This window comes from Loxodonta africana, chromosome 8, assembly GCF_030014295.1.
Source record: "Loxodonta africana isolate mLoxAfr1 chromosome 8, mLoxAfr1.hap2, whole genome shotgun sequence".
NCBI lineage: Eukaryota > Metazoa > Chordata > Mammalia > Proboscidea > Elephantidae > Loxodonta > Loxodonta africana.
In genome coordinates, this window is record NC_087349.1 from 5,064,606 (window position 1) to 5,085,766 (window position 21,161).

Here is a 21,161-nt window from a genome sequence, read left to right on the forward strand (position 1 = left end):
GGTCCATAGTCAAGAACCTTATAGTAGTGGTGCTTGTTGTTGTTGTTAGGTTCTGTTGAGTCGGTTCTGACTCGTAGTGACCCCATATACAACAGAAGGAAACACTGCTTGGTCCTGCCCCATCCTCACAATCATTGTTATGCTTGAGCCCATTGTTGCAGCCACTGTGTCAGTCTATCTTGTTTAGGGTCTTCCCCTTTTTCGCTGACCCTCTACTTTACCAACCATGATGCTTAGAAAACAAAAAAAAAAGCAACAGAACATTCCAGACTAATGATCATAACATGTGACTGTGTGTGCACACAGAGTATTTTGAAAGGTTTAGCCCAGCCCAGCCCTGAGAGCTCCCAAAAGCCTTCTAAGAGAGAAAAGGCCTGCTTCTTGAATGCGGGCGACATTGGGACAGAGCGGTCATGGCAAGTCTTGGAGACTTCAAGTTGTCCAGTCCCCCTCATACCTCTCTGCTCTTGCAGCCTGGGCACACCTGCTTTGAGGTAACTGTTGACACAGCCTGCCGTCCCTGGGCCAGGTGCAGCTCGCACTAATTGTTTTCTTATTTGCTTACAGCAAACGATCTGCTTGGTTTTGGGACCCTGGTCAGCACATCCAACACCTACGATGGGTCCGGGGTGGTGACCGTGGACACGGACCAGCCGCTCCTCTGGACGATGGCCATCAGACACTAGCTCTCCAGCACCCTGTGCACCTCATCCTACCTCAGAACCATGTGGCTACCCAGCAGAAGACCCGCCATGAGAGCTGCTAGTTCTAAAGACGCTCACGTTAGATAATCCAGGGAACGTTATAAAGGACCGGTCTAGATTTCACGGGGACAGGGGGTTCATCATTGGCTAAGACAGTAACTAAGCGTAATTACTTCCCACTGGAAACTAATATGGATCATTCTATCATAAAAGTCAATGCTGATTGTTCTTCATTCCATTTGTCAAAAAATTATTTTAATTTTGAAGCTGAGAAACCCTGCTGAGGCTCCTCCTGGAGTCTAGCCCGTCAGCCTCTTCCTGCTCACCTGTAACGCCCAACAAGGGCTACTTCCAAGTGTCCTCCAACACTGGACTCTTCTAAATAACATCTACCAGCTTTACTGAAGAAAAGAGAAATCCCTTCCACACTGGGAGATAGAACTGCACCACTTCACTCTGGCTTATGCCATCTTTGGTGTTGTCTTTTTAAAAATAAGCGAAGATAATAGCAAAATGGTGGAAACAACCTAGATGCCCATCAACAGATGAATGGATAAACTGTGGTACATACACACAATGGAGTATTTCGCAACAATAAAAAACAACAATGAATCTGCAAAGCATCTCATAACATGGATGAATCTGGTGGGCATTCTGCTGGGTAAAATAAGTCAATCACAAAAGGGCAAATATTATATGAGACCACTACTGTCAAAACTCATGAACAGGTTTACACACAAACAGAAACAATCTGATGGTTACAAGGGAGGGGACAGGTAGGATGGAAGAACACTAAATAGACAATAGATAAGTGGTAACTTTGGTGCAGGGTAAAACAGTACACGATAATGGGGAAGCCAGCAAAACCTGTACAAGGCAAGGTCATGGAAGCCCCATAGATACATCCATGTTCGCTGAGGGCTGTGGAACCGTGGTCTCAGGGAACATCTAGCTCAACTGGCATAACATAGTTTATAAACAAAATGTTCTACATCCTACTTTGGTGAGTAGCGTCTGGGGTCTTAAAAGCCTATGAGCGGCCATCTAAGATATAACACTGGACTCACCCCTTTGAGAGCAAGGGAGAATGAACAAAACTAAAGATAGGAGGGGAAGATTAGCCCAGAGGACTAATGGACCGTATCTACCGCGGCCTCCACCAGACTGAGTCCTGTACAACTATGGGGCGCCTGGCCACCACCACTGACCGCTCTGAAAGAGATCACAATAGACAGTCCAGGACGGAGGTGGAGAAAAACGTAGAACAAAATTCTAACTCACAAAAAAACGACCTGACTTACTGGTCTGACAGAGACTGGAGAAATCTCGAGAGTGTGGCCCCCAGACACCCTTTTAGCTCAGTAATGAAGCCCCTCCCGAGGTTCGCCCTTCATTCAAAGATTAGACAGACTTATAAAACAAGATGAGACTAAAGGGGCACACCAGCCCAGGGGCAAGGACGAGAAGTCATGAGGGAACAGGAAAGCTGGTAATAGGGAACCCAAGTTCAAGAAGGGAGAGTACTGACATGTCGCAGTGTTGTTAATCAAGGCCATAAAACAATATGTGTACTGTTTAATGAGAAACTAGTTTGTTCTGTAAACCTTCATCTCAAGTACAATAAAAAAAAAAAGTGAAGATTCTTTGGCTGAGCACTCCATTTGAGGCCAGGTGGTTACGTGAGTTACAGGTGGAGAGAAATGACAGGAAACACGATAGTTCACGGAGCGCACTGGCTGACACAGTCACACTGGCGAGCACACTCAGCTGACACGGTCGCATTCAGCGGACGCGGAGTCCACTGGCCAGCACGGTCACACTGGCTGACACGGTCACATTGGTCAACACGGTCGCATTCGGCAGGCATGGAGTGCACTGGCTGACGTGGTCGCACTCGGCTGCCACGACCACAGTGGCTGACACGGCTGCACTCGGCTGACACAGTCGGAAGCGAGCGCACTCAGCCTTAGCACAGCGACAGAGCAACACCACCCGCTGTAGTTACAGCCAGCCTGGAAAGTTGTGCCGAGGACACTTAAGCATAGAGATGGAATTGCTTCAGGCTCACCTTGGACCCAAACATAGTGGTTCACAGACCACAGGTCACTCACATTGGCGGAAACAGGGTGGGGTCTCAGGATAAAGGGACCCGGTATAACAGAAGAGAGGCCTCCTAGCCTGCTTGCCCCAGGCACACCCCTCATCGGACCCCCGACCCGGCCAGCCTGTGAACTGGAAAGGGCCAGACCGACTGCACCTGGGTTCCTTCCCGGCTCAGGGCCCGAGCACCCAGGTGGAAGGCAGACAATGCACATGGCTCCTGACCTCCAGGTGGGACCTGGTGTGCTAGACGTACCCGTGTTTGTATGAGAACGAAACCCTCTCTGTTACCCCTACCCCTTACTATCCTACTGACTGAACACATGTCGCCACACACACAGTGGTTTGGGGTACTTCCAGCCCTCACGTGGCTCTAAGGAGAGGGACTGGTGGCTGTTTTCTTCCTGGTGCTATCTACTGTGGTTTGACAGGCAGGGAGCGCTCACTGAATGAAGGGGCCCCATGAGCTGGCCCGCCAGCCATTCTGAACAGCTAATCATTACAGATATGTTTTAATGAATTATTTTATGCAAAGACATGTGAGATTGAAACCTGAATGTGCAATAAAGATATTTACTTATCGATGTACAAGTCTGTGGTCAGTTCTTAAGGAAACAGCCCATATTCTGCTGTCCTCCTCATGGTCTGTCTGTCACCATCAGGGCTACTGCTGGGAGACCAGCAGAGTGGAGCTTGCTCACTGACTGCGGAGAGCAATCCAGTAAGCAGCACCTCCTCTGGCCTCGGTCGGTGGAAGTCCCCCGGATCTCAGGCACCAGGCATGCCCCAGAATCTTCTGGGCCCATTTCCCCATCTATAAATAGGATCTCAATCGTGCCTGTATAGGGTGTAGGATTTGGGAAGGAAGATGGATTGCCTTCGAAGACCTGTACATGGTGGACAGGGCAGGGCCAATAGGGAGACAGAGGTAGCTGCCTGATAGCAAAAGTGAAGGAAACCAGTGGAGGATGGGCCCAGGGCCTGAGAGGAGGTGGGCAGTGCACTGGGGGCGGGGGAAACGAGCAGTCAGGCTGCAGGCGGGAGGGGGTAACGTGTGGAACAAGGTGTCAGGCTTGATGGGCGTGGGGGCTGCAGAGGTGGGTGGGGCTCAGCGGGCATGGGGGCTGCAGAGGGAGAGGTGGGGCTCAGCGGGCATGGGGGCTGCAGAGGGAGGGGTGGGGCTCAGCGGGCATGGGGGCTGTGGAGGGAGGGGTGGGGCTCAGCGGGCATGGGGGCTGTGGAGGGAGGGGTGGGGCTCAGTGGGCATGGGGGCTGTGGAGGGAGGGGTGGGGCTCAGTGGGCATGGGGGCTGTGGAGGGAGGGGTGGGGCTCAGTGGGCATGGGGGCTGTGGAGGGAGGGGTGGGGTTCAGTGGGCATGGGGGCTGTGGAGGGAGGGGTGGGGCTCAGTGGGCATGGGGGATGCAGAAGGAGGGATCAGGCTCAGTGGTGTTGCGGGGCACAGAGGAAGGGGTCAGGCTGCAGGGGGACCTGTCCTGCTCTGCCTTCTCAGCACAAATGCAGAGCCCGCCCTTCTATACCTACCCCCCATTCACTGCAGAAACATTTGTTGGGCAGCTGGGGAAAGCCAAGCATCTCTGTTAACTCAGGGCACCAGGGCCTCCAAATCCTGCCCCAAAGCCTGTGTGCACCGAAAGAGACCGGAAGGCACTTTTGCCACAAAAGACCTAGTTTGTTATCTAATAAGCCATCTTTTCAAATTTATCTTCACATTATCTTTATTAAGACACAAGTAGTTACTCCACAAATATTTGTAGAAAGAAGGAAGAAGCTTTCTAGGCTACCCTAAGACACTCTTCACCCAGCTGACCCTTAAAGGAACTCTCACACCTTGTCCCACCACATGCTGCTGGACAACCCCAATCATTTCAGTATTATTGGCTAAGAAATTCCCTAAATAATAACTTAGAAAATAATGAGCCTTTCTACTACTATAGCTACGGGACCAAACACATGAGGGATTTCTTAGAATAAAGTGAGGTCTCACTTTTTCATACTATAGGAAATACTCAAGTGTCCATCGAGTCTATGGCTCCTACATGAATTTCATTAATTTAAGAAATGCCATTGACTCAACCTTTAGTTCACTATCATGAAAAAATTTCCTAGGCCCCAACCGTCCACGCATTTCCCTCTTTTATTTGCACTGCTTAAAATTCAGGGACGCCTACGTGAACAATGAGATGAGGAGAAATGGTGCAGAAACTTGTTGGGATAACTTGTAGCCAGTGAATTTATTATGCATATTTTAAAGCTGACCTTTTAGTCCAAGATTTTATTCAATTCCACTGCAAAGAGCTGAGCTGCACAGTCAGTTTGGATATTGGTATGCCAGTGGCATTGAGAAATGATTTTCATGAGGAGAAAGTCACCGGTTAAATCCCAAGGAAGCCAATATATTCTTTTTAAGGCTAAACAGAGATAAACCAAACCAAACCCAGTGCCATCGAGTCGGTTCCGACTCATAGCGACCCTATAGGACAGAGTAGAACTGCCCCATCGAGTTTCCAAGAAGCACCTGGTGGATTTGAACTGCCAACCCATTGGTTAGCAGCCGTAGCACTTAACCACTATGCCACCAGGGTTTCCAAACAGAGATAGCTAGCTAAAAATAGTTTGCTAAGCAAGTTTTTCAGGAATAAAATTTGTCCTAAGTTTTAAAACATGGATACACAAATCATTTGCTTCCTTTTTTTCTCTAGATTAGATATTGCTAGTAATTTTGTGTCTATAAATATATAAATGACATTAATCACATCAATACTGTTGCTAGTCATTCCTTACCTTCCAGAACGAATAGCTTTCCACAAATCGCTCTAAGGCTAACCTTTCTCTCAGATAGAAGTGTAATTTATAGCTGAAGCTTCATTGCACTAAAATCAGGTAAATAGCTTCAGAGCTAAAGGGGACAGGATAAATGGGTTCACTACAAAGAATGAGGTACAGAGTTTCCAATTATTCACATTCTAGATGCCTCAAAAGTTCTATATACCAGCCCCTTATGTAGACTTTATGGGGAGGCATACATTTCATCTTACTGCCAAAAAAAGGAATCTTCTAAAACTTTGCCATCCGACAAGCACAGAATGGACTCACCCTCTAGAGATGATAAGCGCCCAATGCTGGAGGTGTTCAATAAATGCTGGACAAACATTTGTGGGATCTGGCCTCTGAATAAGGTCCCTGAGGGGTGCAAACGGTTTGTGCTTAACTACCAATCTAAAGGTTGGCAGTTCAAACCCACCCAGCAGCTACATCCAAGAAAGACCTGGCGATCTGTTTCCACAAAGATTATATTCTGGAAAACCCTATGGAGCTCAGTTCTACTTTTCAACACGTGAGGTTGCCATGAGTAGGAATCAGCTCAATGGCACCTGGTTTTGTTTTGGCCTCTAAATTAATCTCCAAGATCCTGTTTGAGTAACTCCTTAGGAATCAAAGATTTTATACCTATATGAAGTCAGAGGGAAAGATTGTTCAGACTCACCCAGAGCTGCCCCAGAAGAAAGGCCTGGCTATATGTCTCCGAAAGGTCGAAGCTATGAAAACCCTACGGAGCAGTTCTACTCTGACATCTAGATGTGCGCCGCTTAGCTGAAATCACCAGAAACGATCTAAGTGGGTTTTTCACGAGGGTGTTCTTACGGCTCACTGCAAACACACTCACACTGCAGCGGCTGGTCAGGGCTCTCGACGAAAGATTTACGGCTGGTGAAGCACTGTAATTCTAAAAGCGTATGTCCACTTTTCCTCATGCTGCCATAACAGAAAGACCACAAGTGAGCGGCCTTAAAGAACGGGAATTTATGTCTCACAGTCCTGGAGGCTAAAAGTCCAAATCAGGGTCTCAGCAATGTCAATTCCTGCCCTGAGTCTCTCTCTGGTGACCGCCAGCAATGCTCGTTGTCCCTTTGCTTTTCGATGGTCCACACATGTCATCTGTCTTCCCCTGTGTGTCTGGGCCTACTCTGGTCTTTTATAACTCAGAAGTGATTAGGTTTAGGATCCACTGTGCATTGGTATGACCTCAACTGACTGACTGATTACGTTACATTACACTGCATCATGGAAAGCGAGTACGTCACATTACTAGTAAACCAGTGGCCACTGAGTGGATTCTGACTCCTGGCGACCCTAGGCGTGTCAGAGTAGAACTGATCCACAGGCTTTTCTTGGCTTTGACCTTTCAGGAACAGATTGCCAGGCCTTTCTTCTGAGGCACTTCTGGGTGAGTTTAAACTATCAACGTTTTGGTTAGCAGCTGAGTGCTTAATTATCTGGGCCACCCAGGGACTCCTATAGTGCATTATGGGAGGCATCACATTACATCCTGTCAGATCACATCACACCCAGGAAAGTGATTGGCTCTACCCAAGCCCAGATGATTTAATCACGGGTAACTACTCCTTTTGTTTTTTTTTTAACTACTCCATGACAGCAACTAGACTAGTGTTTGGCCAAACAACCGGGAACCATAGCCTAGACAAGTGGACACGTAAGATTAACCATCACAGCACATAAATCAAAAGTTTGACCTAGGAAAGGAAGTAGATGGTAATGGGCTTCCCTGGGTGGAGGAGTGTCCATGGTCCCGGGCAGGAGAGTCCTTATCCTGTGCCCTTTCATTGTGACAAGGATGCAATGTTCAGTAAAGCACACCACCAGTTACCTGGGGTATTCCAAATTGATATACCGCTGTCAGTAAACACAAATCTGAAGGCCTACTGCAAGCAAAGCCAGCACCAGAGATACAGTAGTGCCCTTCACAGGACTTATAGTCAAATGCATGGGAGACCAGGAGAGAGAAGGGGGCAGGGAAATAGAGGGGTGGGAAAGAGAGGGAAGGAAAAAGGAAAGACATGTGGGGGCAGAGACAAGGAAGAGTGCAAAGAGGGGGACTAGGACACTCACCTGGGTGAAGGAGGTGGGGAAGGAAGAGACAGGACGAAGAAGACAGAAACCTCCCCCTTTCAAACCTTTCAGAAAACTAGTTAGCATTACTTTAAACTATTAATACGAAAGTTAATCTATGGATATGTAGAGCTTCCAGACTAAGACAGACTAGGAAGAAAGGCCTGGTGATCTATTTCTGAATATTAGCCAATGAAAACTGTATGGGTCACAACGGAAGACGGTGACACAGTGCCGGAAGATGAGCCGTCTAGGTTGGAAGGCCCTGACGATGGACGTGACCATGCCAACAATCATGACGACGGTGCAGGACTGGGCAACATTTTGTTCTGTTGTACACGGGGTCGCCATGAGTTGGAGCTGACTCAGTAGCACCTGACAACAACAGCGTCATATGTAGAAGATGGTATACATCCAGTAAAAAGGAGTTTATAATAACGGGTTAATGTCAAGAGGAAAAGAAGGCTATAGTGGCATATGAACATTTTGATCACAATTATGTAAATATTAGGCAACGCCAGAAGAGAATGTATTTAAATTTTTACCACAGCTAACTTTGAATAATGAAATTATAGGTAGTTTTTTCTTCTACTTCTATTTTCTGTATTTTCAATAATAATGATAAGTATATATGATTATAAACCACATTTTATATTTTAAAGCACAATTATACTATTCGATTTAAAATATTTTGAATCCCTTCATGTAAGTAAGAAAAGATAAATCTCATGTAAATGAGAATATTCCCTAGCATTACAAGACATTCCCACGACAGGCCCAGAGAGATACCCAGGGGGTGGCACAGCCAGAATCTCCACGGTCCCAACAGATGAAGTACGTAGAGAGACGGGCCCAGACAGACAGGCACCCACAGGACACTGAACTGCACGGAGACTCTCATGTCTGCCACATTCTGCAAGTTCTCAGGCATTGAGAGACAGCGTTTATTTTATTCTAAAACATGTATTTTGTTCTTTTCTATAAACAAAATTTCTGCTTTCCATTTATTCATTCATTCATTCGGCAAATATTAAATCCCGCGTCTGTCAGCATAATCACACCCTTACTTTGCCCTCGACTCCCTTGTCACGCTCACTTAGCATTACCAGGCCCTGTTTCAATCCAGCTCAGCCTCCTCCGCACCTGGAAAGGGCTGCAGAAAAATGCACCCATGGCGGCTGGTCTCACCAACATGAATTAACTGGGTGAATGTGTGAATGACTTCCTCCCAGGAGCCCTTCCCCAAGCACCCTGCTGCACACCCCACCTGCCCAGCTCCCACTCTCCCTGCCCTCCATATGTGGGTGGCCTTGGCCCCACTTCTGAGCAAACCCCAAGTGGGAAAGACCCGGCAGACTCCCTTCGTCTCTCCTTACCCACCATACTGCCCACACAGGATGCTACCCGCCCGTCACCTCTTACTGTCCACGGCTGGTCCCCTACCCCATCACTGGCCCCATTTCTGTCCAGTCAGGGCCACGTGCCATCCCCCCCTCTCTTTCTCACACCATGCTGTGTCCCTTCCTTGGGGCCATTCTCGCTGACATAAAAAAATGATCTTAACAAAAAGTCTTCCACTTCCTCCAGCTTCCACCTCATTTCCTTACATCCTGCTGCAGGGAACTCCTGGAGAGAGTTGTCCAAGTCCCCTCCTCCCGTCTCTTCCTCAAACCCACTCCAGCCAGCCACACCTTTACCCCCTCCTGGCTTTGAGGCCACCAGGGACATCAGTACTGCTGAAGCCACTGGGTGAACCCCAGTCCTCACCACTTGACCCACTGGGAACAGGGGACATGTGATGCACTCTTCTTTTACCCCTGGACACACAGCTCCTGCCTCTGCTTCCTCCTCACTGCCACTGCTTCTGTGTGGCCTTCTCAGCCTCCCCGTCTCCTCCAGGCTTAGTGCAGGCCAGCTCTGAAACAGCCTTATTCTGCCTTGTTCCTCACCTCTGCTCACTCTCCAGCTGCCCTCACCCAGGGCCCCTAGCCTCAGACAGCACCTGCAGGGGCGCTCACATGCCCACTCGACCCCTGACGTGTGCACTCTGGCATCCAACAGACCCTTCACATTCACATGCCCATCACTGGACCCACGCTCTCCTAAAACCTGCCCTGGCCACCACCTCCCCCCTTCCAGCCAATGCTAGTGTGCCCTAACCCTGGAGTACTTCTTGTCTGCTCTTTCTCTCACACTCAGTAGCTCGGCTTCCCAAATCTACTTAGACTGTGACCTCTCCTCACCATTTCCACCCTGGTCCCAGCCTCTGTCATCCAAGTTACTGCAACAGCCTCTTTCTGCTTCTCCCTGATCCAACCCTGGCCACTCTGGTGTCCAACCATGTCATTCCTCCACCCACAGCCCTACAGTGGCTCAGGGAAAAATCCAGAGTCCTTCCATGAGGTGGGCCTCCTCCCAGCCTCTCCCCCCTCATTCTAGACCCCCCAGCTCATTCTGTTTGTGCTTTCTGGGCCTCCTTGCTATTCCTCAAACATACCACCAGCACTCCTGCTCCAGGGCCTTGGCTCCTGCTGTTTTCTCTGCCTGGGGCGCTCCCAGATACCGACCTGGATAGCTCCCTTGGGTGTTGCTGTGATGCTGGAAGCTATGCCACCAGTATTTCAAATACTAGCAGGGTCACCCATGGTGGACAGGTTTCAGTAGACTCCCAGACCAAGAAAGACTAGGAAGAAAGGGCTGACAGCCTACTTCCAAAAATCAGCCCGTGAAAAGCCTATGGATCCCAAGAGAATATTGACTGACATGGGGTGTAAGATGAGCTCCCTAGGTCAAAAAAAAAAAAAATCAAAGGGCACTCAAAATACTCAGTGGCGGCAACAGTGAACTCAAGCATACCAGCGATTGTGAAGACGGCATAGGACCGGGCAGGGTTTCATTCCGTTGTGTACGGGGTCACCATGAGGCGGAGCTGATAAATAACAGCAGCAGCAGCTCCCTTGCCATTTTCGTATTTTTTTCAAATCTCACCTTCTTGTTTCCTGAACACAATCAAACACTTCAAGGGACAGAGTAGCAGGGGTGGGGGTCTGGGGATCGTGGTTTCAGGGGATTTCTAGGTCAAATGGTGTAACAAAGTTTATTAAGAAAATGTTCTGCATCCCATTTTGGTGAGTGGCATCTGGGATCTTAAAGGCTAGCAAGCGGCCATCTAAGATGCACCAATTGGTCTCAACCCACGTGGAGCGAAGGAGAACAAAGAACACGAAAGACACAGAAAGGGCCGCAGAAACCAGAAACTTCATCAGCCTGAGACTGAAAGAACTAGATGGTGCCTGGCTACCACCAGTGACCACCCTGACAGGGAACACAACCGAGCGTCCCTGATGGAGGAGAAAAATGGGGTACGGAAAATCAAATTCTAGTAAAAAGACCAGGCTTAATGGTCTGGGACTGGAGGGACCCTGGAAGACATGGCCCCCAGACTCTGTTAGCCCAGAACTGAAACCATTCCCGAAGCCAACTCTTCAGACAAAGATTAGACCGGACTATAGGACATAAGATGATACTTGTGAAGAGTGTGCTTCTTAGCTCAAGTAGATACGTGAGACTAAATGGGCAGCTCCTGTCTGGAAGCAAGAAGAGAAGCCAGAAAGGGATAAGAGCTCGTTAAATGGACACAGGAAATCTGGGGTGGAAAGGAGGAGTGTGCTGTCACATTATAGGGATAGCAACTAGGGTCACATAACAATGTGTGTATGTTTTTGTATGAGAAACTAGCTTGAACTGTAAATTTTCACTTAGAACACATTTTTAAAAAAAATCTCACCTCCTCAAGGAGGGCTGCCTGGAACATCCTATTTGATCAGAAAGCACGCTCTCTACCTTAACTGCACCCCACCCTGCCCTTGGCACTGCCAGTCCTCTTACTCTGCTTAGTGTTTATTTTTTCCAAAGCACTCACCCCTTCTAGCTTAGCACATAGCTGACTTATTATGTTCTCTCTCTTCTCCCTACACAAATGCAGTCTCCACGCCTCACTGACGTATCCCAAGCCCCTAGAACAACACCTGGCCAGTAGAAGATCCCGCCTTTCAACCAGCACTTATGAGAATGTGTCCTGTGCCTGGCCCAGGGACTGTGCAGTGGTAGGACCAGCATGGCATCTGGTCATTCTGACTCGTATTTCCTGGAGACCACCAACTTGTAGTATATGGAAAAAGAAAGCAGAGAGGCTTCAACAAAGAGCTGCATCAGTCGTCTTCCCAGTGTGTGAATGCTCAAACCTACCTGTCGGAACCTACCGACGACACACACCATTACCACCACGGACTCCCAGTGAGTGAATGCTCACACCCACCTGTCAGGCTGCTGAGGACAACACACTGTCACCACGGGCTCCCAGTGACTGAATGCTCACACCCACCTGTCAGGCTGCTGAGGACAACACACTGTCACCACGGGCTCCCAGTGTATGAATGTTCAAAGCCACCCTTCAGATTGTTGAGGACAACATACTGTCATCATGGGCTCCCAGTGCGCGAATGCTCACACCCACCTGTCAAACTGTTGAGGACAACACACTGTCACCAGGGGCTCCCAGTGTGTGACTGCTCACACCCACCTGTCAGACTGCTGAGGACAACATACTGTCACCACAGGCTCCCAGTGTATTAATGCTCAAAGCCACCCTTCAGACTGTTGAGGACAACACAAACCGTCACCAGGGGCACAGGGCTCCAGCCTCCAGTGCTGCCTCAGATAATTCAGTCTGCAAACCAGGACCATAATTTCTTCAATCTCATATGCAAACATGATTTGCCCCAATGACACGAGGCATAATTAATGGTGAATAAAATAAGCCAGTTGATATACTTCATCACTCCAATCTTTCAATAACTCCCCTCTAAACAAGTACATGCTTCCAAGTGAACACATCCGCATTGAAAATACCACTCCCCCCAACCCACACACACAGGGTGATCAAGTCTTGTGCCCTTTCAATAATTAGCTGGACTGAAACCCTCCTAGGCCCATTTTTATGAAGTTCTGGCAGCAAATTAATAACCTCGGGCCATTTTTAATTAGCACCTTTAAAGATGGTTTGCTAAATTAGTCAACTGTGAAATAACCTCACCCAAGTGATTAAGTTCTAACTACACCTCACCCCCAACCCTGCATCTCCTAACTGAGCACACCATCACTCCGGAGTGTTCACCTCTCCATTCTCTGCTGTGTTTCACCCACGTGTTGCAGGTACCAGCTGGCGCGTCTCCATGGTGCTGCCACTGGGCGCTGATGTTCTATTACAGGGAACCACAGGCGCCCCATCTGAACCTGGGGGAGATGGTACCCACACAACACCTACTGGTGTCCAGGAGAATAATCCATGTCACTCAACATGTGGAAGGCTGGCCTGGTCCTCCAGGGCCAGGAAGTGGCCATAACCTACTGGCGTGACAGCCTGTGTAAATACACAGGACGCCATGCCTTCCCTGTGCCCCCTTTGCCCCAAAACATGTTTGTGTAGTGTCTCCCCTTCAGTATGTGTGCTTGAGCACTCCTGTGTCTCCCGGAACAAGACTAGGAGTTGGGTTTAGCTCTAGCTCAGAGATGAAAACATGGAGCACCAAAGGCTCAGAGGACTCTCCCAGGGTTAGTGACAGAGCCAGAGAGGTCCACCAGCCACCGTCCTGGAGGTCCACTGTGCCCCCGGCCACCCTCCTGGGGGTCCACAGTGCCCCCGTGCAGCCACCACCTCCTGGGGGTCCACTGTGCCCCCAGCCACTTTCCTGGAGGTCCACTGTGCCCCCAGCCGCCCTCCTGGAGGTCCACCGCACCCCCCAGCTGCCCTCCTGGAGGTCCACTGTGCCCCTAGCTGCCCTTCTGGGGGTCCACTGTGCCCCCATGCAGCCACCACCTCCTGGGGGTCCACTGTACCCCCATGTACCCACCACCTCCTGGGGGTCCACTGTGCCCCATGCAGCCACCACCTCCTAGCTGTCCCCACCCCCCACCCTTCTCTGCACTGCCACAGAGCATGTGTCCTAACATGCCACCCTCTTCAGTCACCCTTGTGACAAGAGGCTGGCCACTGCACTTGATTCCATGCCCAGCCACCCCACAGCCGTGAGTCATCCATCCCCTGCCCATGCCCACCAGCCACACTGGCCCTCCCAGCTCTGCAGCCCTTGCCCCTCAAGGCCTTCATGCAGCTTCCATTCAGGCTGCTCACCAGCCACCCCTCTGCGGCCCCCGGGCAGCCCCAGAGAAAGTGAATCCGGGTGCAAGCTGGAGTTTGCCATAACCCCCAGGGTGAAGGCTAGGCTCCAGGGCACCTTCACTGCAGGGCACGGTGGGCCCAGGGACCCAGCCTTCAGCCGGGGGAAAACGCGGTGGCTGGTGGTGTTACATGAGGAAACAGTGAGGTAGGGAAGGGGCCATGAACCTGGGATGTATGTGAGCTTGGTCCACTGTGTTTTTATAAGGCCCGTCCTACCGTATCAGGGTGTTTTTCTAAAGCCTTAAATGCTTCTGAACTCAAAGGCAAGCAGACCTTCCCCGATGGCTTGGGTGTTCCCTCAGACACTGGAAAGAAGAAATCGACTTAAGGGAAATCCACCAGGCGCCAACACTGGAAACTTACTAGTCCACTCACAGGGCTGTTTTCTGACAGGCAAATGGGGATTCCTGCTTGTCGAATTTGCTCGGGACCTGCTCTCAGAGTGAGGGGTTTTTGTCTAAGAGGCCTCCCACCTGGGCCAGGGTGAGTAGGATTCTCTTCCGGCTACGGCTGGCAGTAAGGACCCTATAGTTCTGGGTTCCGGATTGTCTCCAGGCCAGACTGAGAGTGGAACAGCCTCAGACCCAGATAGGACCCCAGACGACATGGAATCTGGTGGTAGAGGCTTGTGTGGTCAATGCGTGGTCAGTCACGTCTGCAGAGACGGACTTGGCGTGCCCTGCCACGTGCACAGAGCCTAAGTCCTCCACGCCCTCAGCGTATTCCTCAGGCATCCAAACCCACAGCTCACAAGGGACCAAAACAGCCAGGTGCTATCAAGCTGACCTTGACTCATGGCCACCCGACGTGTGCCAGAGTAGGGCTGTGCTCCATCGGGTTTTCAGTGGGTGATCTTTCAGAAGTAGATTGCCAGGCCTTTCTTCTGAGGTGCCTCTGGGTAAACTCAAACCTCCGACCTTTCAGTTAGCAGCCAAGTGTATTAACCATTTGCAGCACCCAGGGACTCCTAAGGGCCAAAAAAAACTCCATTAAACCCGTTGTTGTTGAGTCGATTCTGACACATGGTGACCCCACATGTTTTTCAATATTGAACAAATCAATAAGACTCCTGTGTTCTATGGAAATACACATACTGGAGAATTTCCCCACCAGGTGGCAGCCAAGCCTCACTGACATGCAGTGTGTACACCATTCCACTTTCATCTCGGCCCAGTAGAAGTTACACCCGTATTTCAGCTCAGTATCTGCAATCCTATGCAGAGCACCCTAACTCCAGGGGCCTGAGAAAACGGGGGATCAGTACACGGGCTCATCCGCTGCTCTGGGGTAGCCTTCCAGCTGCAACAGAACCAGGGCCTCCCGCACGGAAGGCGAGAATTCTACTGCTGAACCATCGCTGCCATCCTTGATAACTAAAAGTGGAAGCACTCAGGGTAAGCACCCATGTCGGTCAGCTTCTGCCCCGAGCTGCTGGTCTCTTGGTTCCATCTGGAAGAGCAGAACTTGCTCTGTGGAATCGAGGGCAGTGATTTTGTGTTCTCCTTGCTCAAGGTCACGGGAGAGACCATGAAGCTGCTCCTTTGGCATTGAACATTCTCAGAAAGTCTAGGGGTAGTTTACCACGCGGAACCCTCCCAGGCGGATGGCCTTCCTCCCTCTTTGCCTCTGATGATTTCTAAGAACCGTCTTCCAACTCCAAGGCCAAGGATCGAGGAAATCATGACCTCCCTCTTCACTCTTAAAATTCAACTCGACAAAGAAAATCTCAAGGTGAGAAAAGGCATATAACACCATATCAATCTATAAAGTGCAACCCTTTATAGGGTATAAATTATAAATTATAACACTCTTTAAAAAAAGCAAAAAAAACGAACCTCCATATAGAGGAAGGCAGCCTCCTTATGAATGCCTGCCCTCTGACCTGCTCACTGGGGAGAGAAAGGAAAGCGGTTGTTTGTGCCGGTCAGTGAAAAATGGAAGGATCCTCAGAAGAGTTTTATAGGCACAGCTCCATGGTACTTATAATAGCATCCTAGGGCGCTGTAACAAAGGATCACAAACTGAGTGGCTTTAAACAACAGAAATTTAATGTCTCACAGTTCTACGGGCTGGGAGTCTAAAATCAGGTTATCTACAGAGTTGATTCCTTCTAAGAGCTCTAAGAAACTAACCCATGCCTCTCTCTTCGCTTCTAGTGACAGATGGTGCCCCTGGGAGTTCCCTAATTTCTAACACATCATTCCAATCTCTGCCTCCGTCCATTTCACATGGTCTCTTCCCTCCATGCCTTCTCTCTTTGTCTTTTCTCCTCTTTCATAAAGAAACCACTAAAAGTAGGGTAGGACCCACCCTACTCCAGTACGACCTCACGGTAACTTAACAAACAACATCTTCAAAGACCCTAGTTCCAAGCAAGATCATGTTAACAGGTGCAGGGGTTGTCATTGTTCTTGTTGTTAGGTGCGGTTGTGTCGGTTCAGACTGATAGCCACAGCTGATAGTACGACAGAAAGAAACACTGCTCAGTCCTGTGCCATCCTCACAATCATTGCTATGTTTGAACCCACTGTTGCAGCCACTGTGTCAATTCATCTTGTCATCTCATTGAGAGTCTTTCTCATTTTCACTGACCCTTACTTTGTTAGTTATCTAGTACTGCTGTAACAGAAATACCACAAGTAGATGGCTTTAACAAACAGAAGTTTACTGTCTTGCAGTCTAGTAGGCTACAACTCCAAATTCAAAGCATTGGCTCCAAGGGAAGGTTTCCTCTGTTGGCTCTGGAGAAAGGTCCTTCTCATCAATCTTCCCCTGGACTAGGAGCTTCTCTGTGCAGGAACCCTGGGTCCAAAGGACGCACTCCACTCCCAATGCTGCGTTCTTGGTGGTATGAGCCCCTCCTGTCTCTCTGCTTGCTTCTCTCTTTTATATCTCAAAGGAGATTGGCTCAAGACACAATCCAATCTTGTAAATTGAGTCCTGCCTCATTAATATAACTGCCGCCTATCCCACCCTCAATAACATCACAGAGGTAGGATTTACAACACGTAGGAAAATCACAACAGATGACAAAATGGTGGACAATCACACAACACTGGGAATCATGGCCTAGCCAAATTGATACACATATTTTGGGGGGACACGATTCAACCCATAACATTCCACCCTTTGGCCCCCCAAAATTCATGTCCTTGCCACATGTAAAACACATTCACCCCATCATATCATAGCAAAAGTCTTAAATCAACTCCAAGTCCCAAATCGAAAAATTCTTCCTCATCTGTGAAATCTAGAATACAAGTTATCTGCTTCCAAAGTACAATGGTGGAACAGGCAAAAGCTAGGCATTTCCATTATAAATGGAAGAAATTGGAGAGAAAGAAGGTATAACAGGCACCAAACAAGTCAGCAGAACACATTACATTAGCCCTCAAGACTTTGAAAATAATCATTCTCTGAGACCATTTACACAATGGCACTGCCCTGCAGTCTCTAGGCATTGGCAACACTCTCCAGATTCTGGGTGGAGGTCCCTCGGCCCTGGGCTTCAGCTCCACCTTCCAGGCCCACTGGAACGACAACTCTGATCCCTTGGCTTTGGAAGCAAAACCAGTAAAGCATAGAGAGAGAGAGAGAGAGCGATTCATATCAACGAAATGGTTGCAAAGGCTGGAACGTCCCAAGTCCGTGGGTCAGGATAGAGGCTTCTCCTGATTCACACAGCTGCAGGGGATGGTGCACCCAAGTTGGCAGGTCAGAGAGCAGGGCTTTTGCTCATTCTGGATCCTGCAGCTGGCTCCTGTTCATCTGACCTCCGATTCTTGGGATTTCAGCTAGCAGCTTACCCTGCGGTTTTGCCTGCTGATCTTGGGATTCATGGATTTTCACAACCTGTAAGCAAGAGCCCTGCTCTCCGACCTGCCAATCTTGGGTTCGCCAGCCCCTGCAGCTGTGTGAATCAGGAGAAGCCTCTATCCTGACCCATAGACTTGGGACAGTCCAGCCTCAGCAACTGCGTGGGCCATTTCCTTGATATAAATCTTTCTCTCTCTATATATTTATATGCTTTACTGGTTTTGCTTCTCTAGAAAGCCCAGCCTAAGACATTGGGGTATGGGAGAGACAGTTGAGGGATCCATAAATGGAGACACTGGGTAGGAGCCTGCCAGGGAGGGAAGCTCTCAGCTTTTCACTGCCCCTCATGCAAGAGCAGGAGTCACAGTGGGAGGTGGTTTACAGACATCACTCTTTTAATCCCCCCACCAACTGATATGAGACTGGTATTGCTATCCCTATTTTACATGAAAAAACTGAGACTAGGATAAATTTGCCCAGCTAATAAGTTGTTAAATTGCCATGCAAACCCATGTCTTTCCTACTCCATCCCAAAGCCAGTTTCTTTTCTTCAACATTTGATAAGTTTAACCTGTTGAGAGTCCTAGATTTGTAAGTCATTAATTTCCCTCTACCAAAATAGAACCCAGGATGTCCCCAACTCCAAGCTCACTGAGGTGTGTCCTCCCAAAATATATGTGGGTCAGATCACATGACCATGCCCACAAAAGGAAAACTGTCCACTTACAGCCATACTCAGATCAGGTTTAGGGTGCGAGGGGAGGTCACAATGGAAAGCTGTGTTTTATCCAGGCTGTCTCTGACCAGGTAGAGCCATTAAATGACTTCATCCAGGTCTGATACAGGACTCAGAATTATGAGTAACTTGACCTTTAACCCTCTGCTAGACCAAACTAAAGACTCTTCCCGACGAAGGGGACTGGCCTTAGCATCCACATGTCCATCCATGGACTCGTTCTGTTCTACCCAGAAGCAGGTTTTAATCACTATTTACCATGACCGCCTGGAAGACCCCTTTCTAGCAGATCCAGCCCCCAGCCCTGTGCCCACCCCCAGTGGATGGTTCCATGGATTTCCCCAGCTGTGTGTGTACTCTTGCCTGGCAAGCAAGTAAATGCACTCAGGTTTGTTTGTTTATCTTTTTAGTTTTTGATGGACTTTGTTTTATTCTGTAAGACATCTGAGTTCCCTCCCCATCTTGAGTATGGAGGTGGGCATCCAAAATGCTTGCTGTGCCCTTAATTGTCACCTTTCAAGGACAATCAAGAATCTTGGAGCCATACAGCTACAGTAATCAGAACAGCCTGGTACTGGTATAACAACAGACATATAGACCAATGGAATATAACTCAGAGTCCAGAAATAAACCCATATATCTATGGTCAACTGATTTTTGACAAGGGTGCTAAGTCCATTCCACGGGGAGAGAAGAATCTCTACAATAAATGGTGTTGGGAAAATTGGGTTTCCATACACAGAAAAATTAAATACGACCCATGCTTCACACCATACACAAAAACAAATTCCAAATGGATTAAGGACCTAAATGTGCAAACTAAAACCATAAAATCCTTAGAAGAAAATGCAGGGCCAGTTCTGTCAGGCCTGGCTTTTAACAATGGATTCTCTAATATAATAACAAAAGTACAAATAGCAAAAGACTAAATAACTGGGACCTCATAAAAATTAAAAACTTTTATTCATCAAAAGACTTTACCAAGGATCCCTCTTACAACAAAGACCTGAAAAAACAACTGAAATGATTATATATATGACAAGCCAGGAGCCCTGAACATCAAAGGCAAAGTTAGAAAACAGACTGAGTGGCAGGGGTAGGGAGAGATGGTTCAGAAGCAGCAAGGGTTGCCAGACCTGATTCAGCAGGAACCCTCAGGCATGAACCCCTGGAGCTACTGTGGTGGGGCTGGCGGTAGCATTCCGGAAACAGTTTCCTCAGGGAGAGACAGCGAGCTGCACAACCTACTCACACCTCTGGAACCACAGAACAGTGGTCTCAGCAAAAGCTAAGTACTTGGTGTTTATGTCACTGTGCCCTAGACCCCAAGCCAGCTTCAGTGGTTGTCAATTTCCCTGGGCCTGAGATAGGTCCTGCTGCACGTCCTGACCCATTCTCCTGGCCTCGGAAAAGGAATAAATTAACAATTGGGGAAAAGATAATCTGCCAACTCCACTAAGATGGGGAGCTCAGGATAGTAGTGGCTCTTGTCCAGGCACAAATGATCCATGGACTCTGACTACCTTTCACCCCTGCATGGACCTGTGAGGGCCCATTTCAAGAGAGTAGGCTCTTGTTGGCAGACTGCAACTGTTTCAGCTGTGCAGTGGAGAGGTAGGTTTTTGATGTTTGACACTGCTTTGCCTATTAAGCAGGGTCCTCAACTACCCACATCAGGAGCCTAAGGACTAGTGGCTTCACTCATGTCACCTAGCCACCTGTGACAGAGGTCCAAGGATAAGCGGTACCTTCCAGTCCTTACAACCAAAATCGTTGGGTGCCCAGGGTCCAGCTGCAGAACCCATCCACCTGTTTGCTCTAGGGAACAGGGAGGCGCTTTCCTTACAGACACTTGGGGGATGCTTGTGAGCCCCTGCCTTGTTCAGAGTGTGACCCCCTGCTGCAACGAGATACCTGTACCTACACAAATCACCCTGTCCCTACACAAATCACCCTGTCCCTCTCAGACTGTAGGACAGAGCCTATAACACACACTTGATGACCAACTACCTAGACACCTAAGCTGAAACCATACAAGAAAAGTGAATGGACTCCTAGGCTCATATACCTGGTAACAACTCTAGCCATCTGGTGACAAAATGTTAGATCTTCAAAGGTGAAAATAATCAAGCTAGCTCATTCAATTAGTCTATTTGGACATATCAAAACAAGAAGCTAGGATATGGTGAGCAAAATTTTAAAAAAATTAATACAATAACTTATAGATGGCTCAGAGAAAACAGCCAATAACAAATCACATAAAGAAGCAGACTGTGTGCATCAACAAGCTCTCAAAATAAAGAGTGAAAGAATCTTCCAAAAGAAGGTGCCCTCCTGGAATTACCAGATGCAGAATACAAAAGATTAATATACAGAACTCTTCAATACACCAGGAACAAGATCAGGCAAAATGCAGAACAAGCCAGGGAACACACAGATAAAGCAGTTGAAGAAATTAAAAAGGTTATTCAAGAATATAATGAAAAATTTAATCAGCTTCAAGAATCCATAGAGAGACAGCAATTAGAAACTCAGAAGATTAACAATAAAATTACAGAATTAGACAACTCAACAGAAGGTCAGAGAAGCAGAATCAAAAGTGGAAGGCAGAATTAGTGAGACTGAAGATAAAAC

At 48.4% G+C, this 21,161-nt stretch overlaps 2 protein-coding genes across 12 annotated transcripts in view; both read left to right on the plus strand.

Annotated features, from left to right (window-relative positions):
- Window positions 1–12,859, plus strand: part of TPK1 (thiamin pyrophosphokinase 1) — a 322,900-nt gene extending 310,041 nt beyond the window's left edge. For 2 of the 11 annotated variants that reach the window (XM_064289603.1, XM_064289593.1), the window contains one exon: window positions 568–3,547. In XM_064289603.1, coding sequence (XP_064145673.1) covers window positions 568–686 — 119 coding nt within the window. In that variant the 3' untranslated portion in view covers window positions 687–3,547. Of the gene's footprint in view, window positions 1–567; window positions 3,553–11,719 lie in introns of those variants that run through there. The other 9 variants (XM_064289601.1, XM_023539564.2, XM_064289600.1 and 6 more) reach the window with 7 other exon arrangements.
- Window positions 12,860–13,093: 234 nt separating this feature from the next.
- Window positions 13,094–21,161, plus strand: part of NOBOX (NOBOX oogenesis homeobox) — a 36,559-nt gene continuing 28,491 nt past the window's right edge. Inside the window, exons 1-3 of the mRNA XM_064290351.1 lie at window positions 13,094–13,218; window positions 13,431–13,628; window positions 13,896–14,047. Coding sequence (XP_064146421.1) covers window positions 13,094–13,218; window positions 13,431–13,628; window positions 13,896–14,047 — 475 coding nt within the window. The remainder of the gene's footprint in view (window positions 13,219–13,430; window positions 13,629–13,895; window positions 14,048–21,161) is intronic.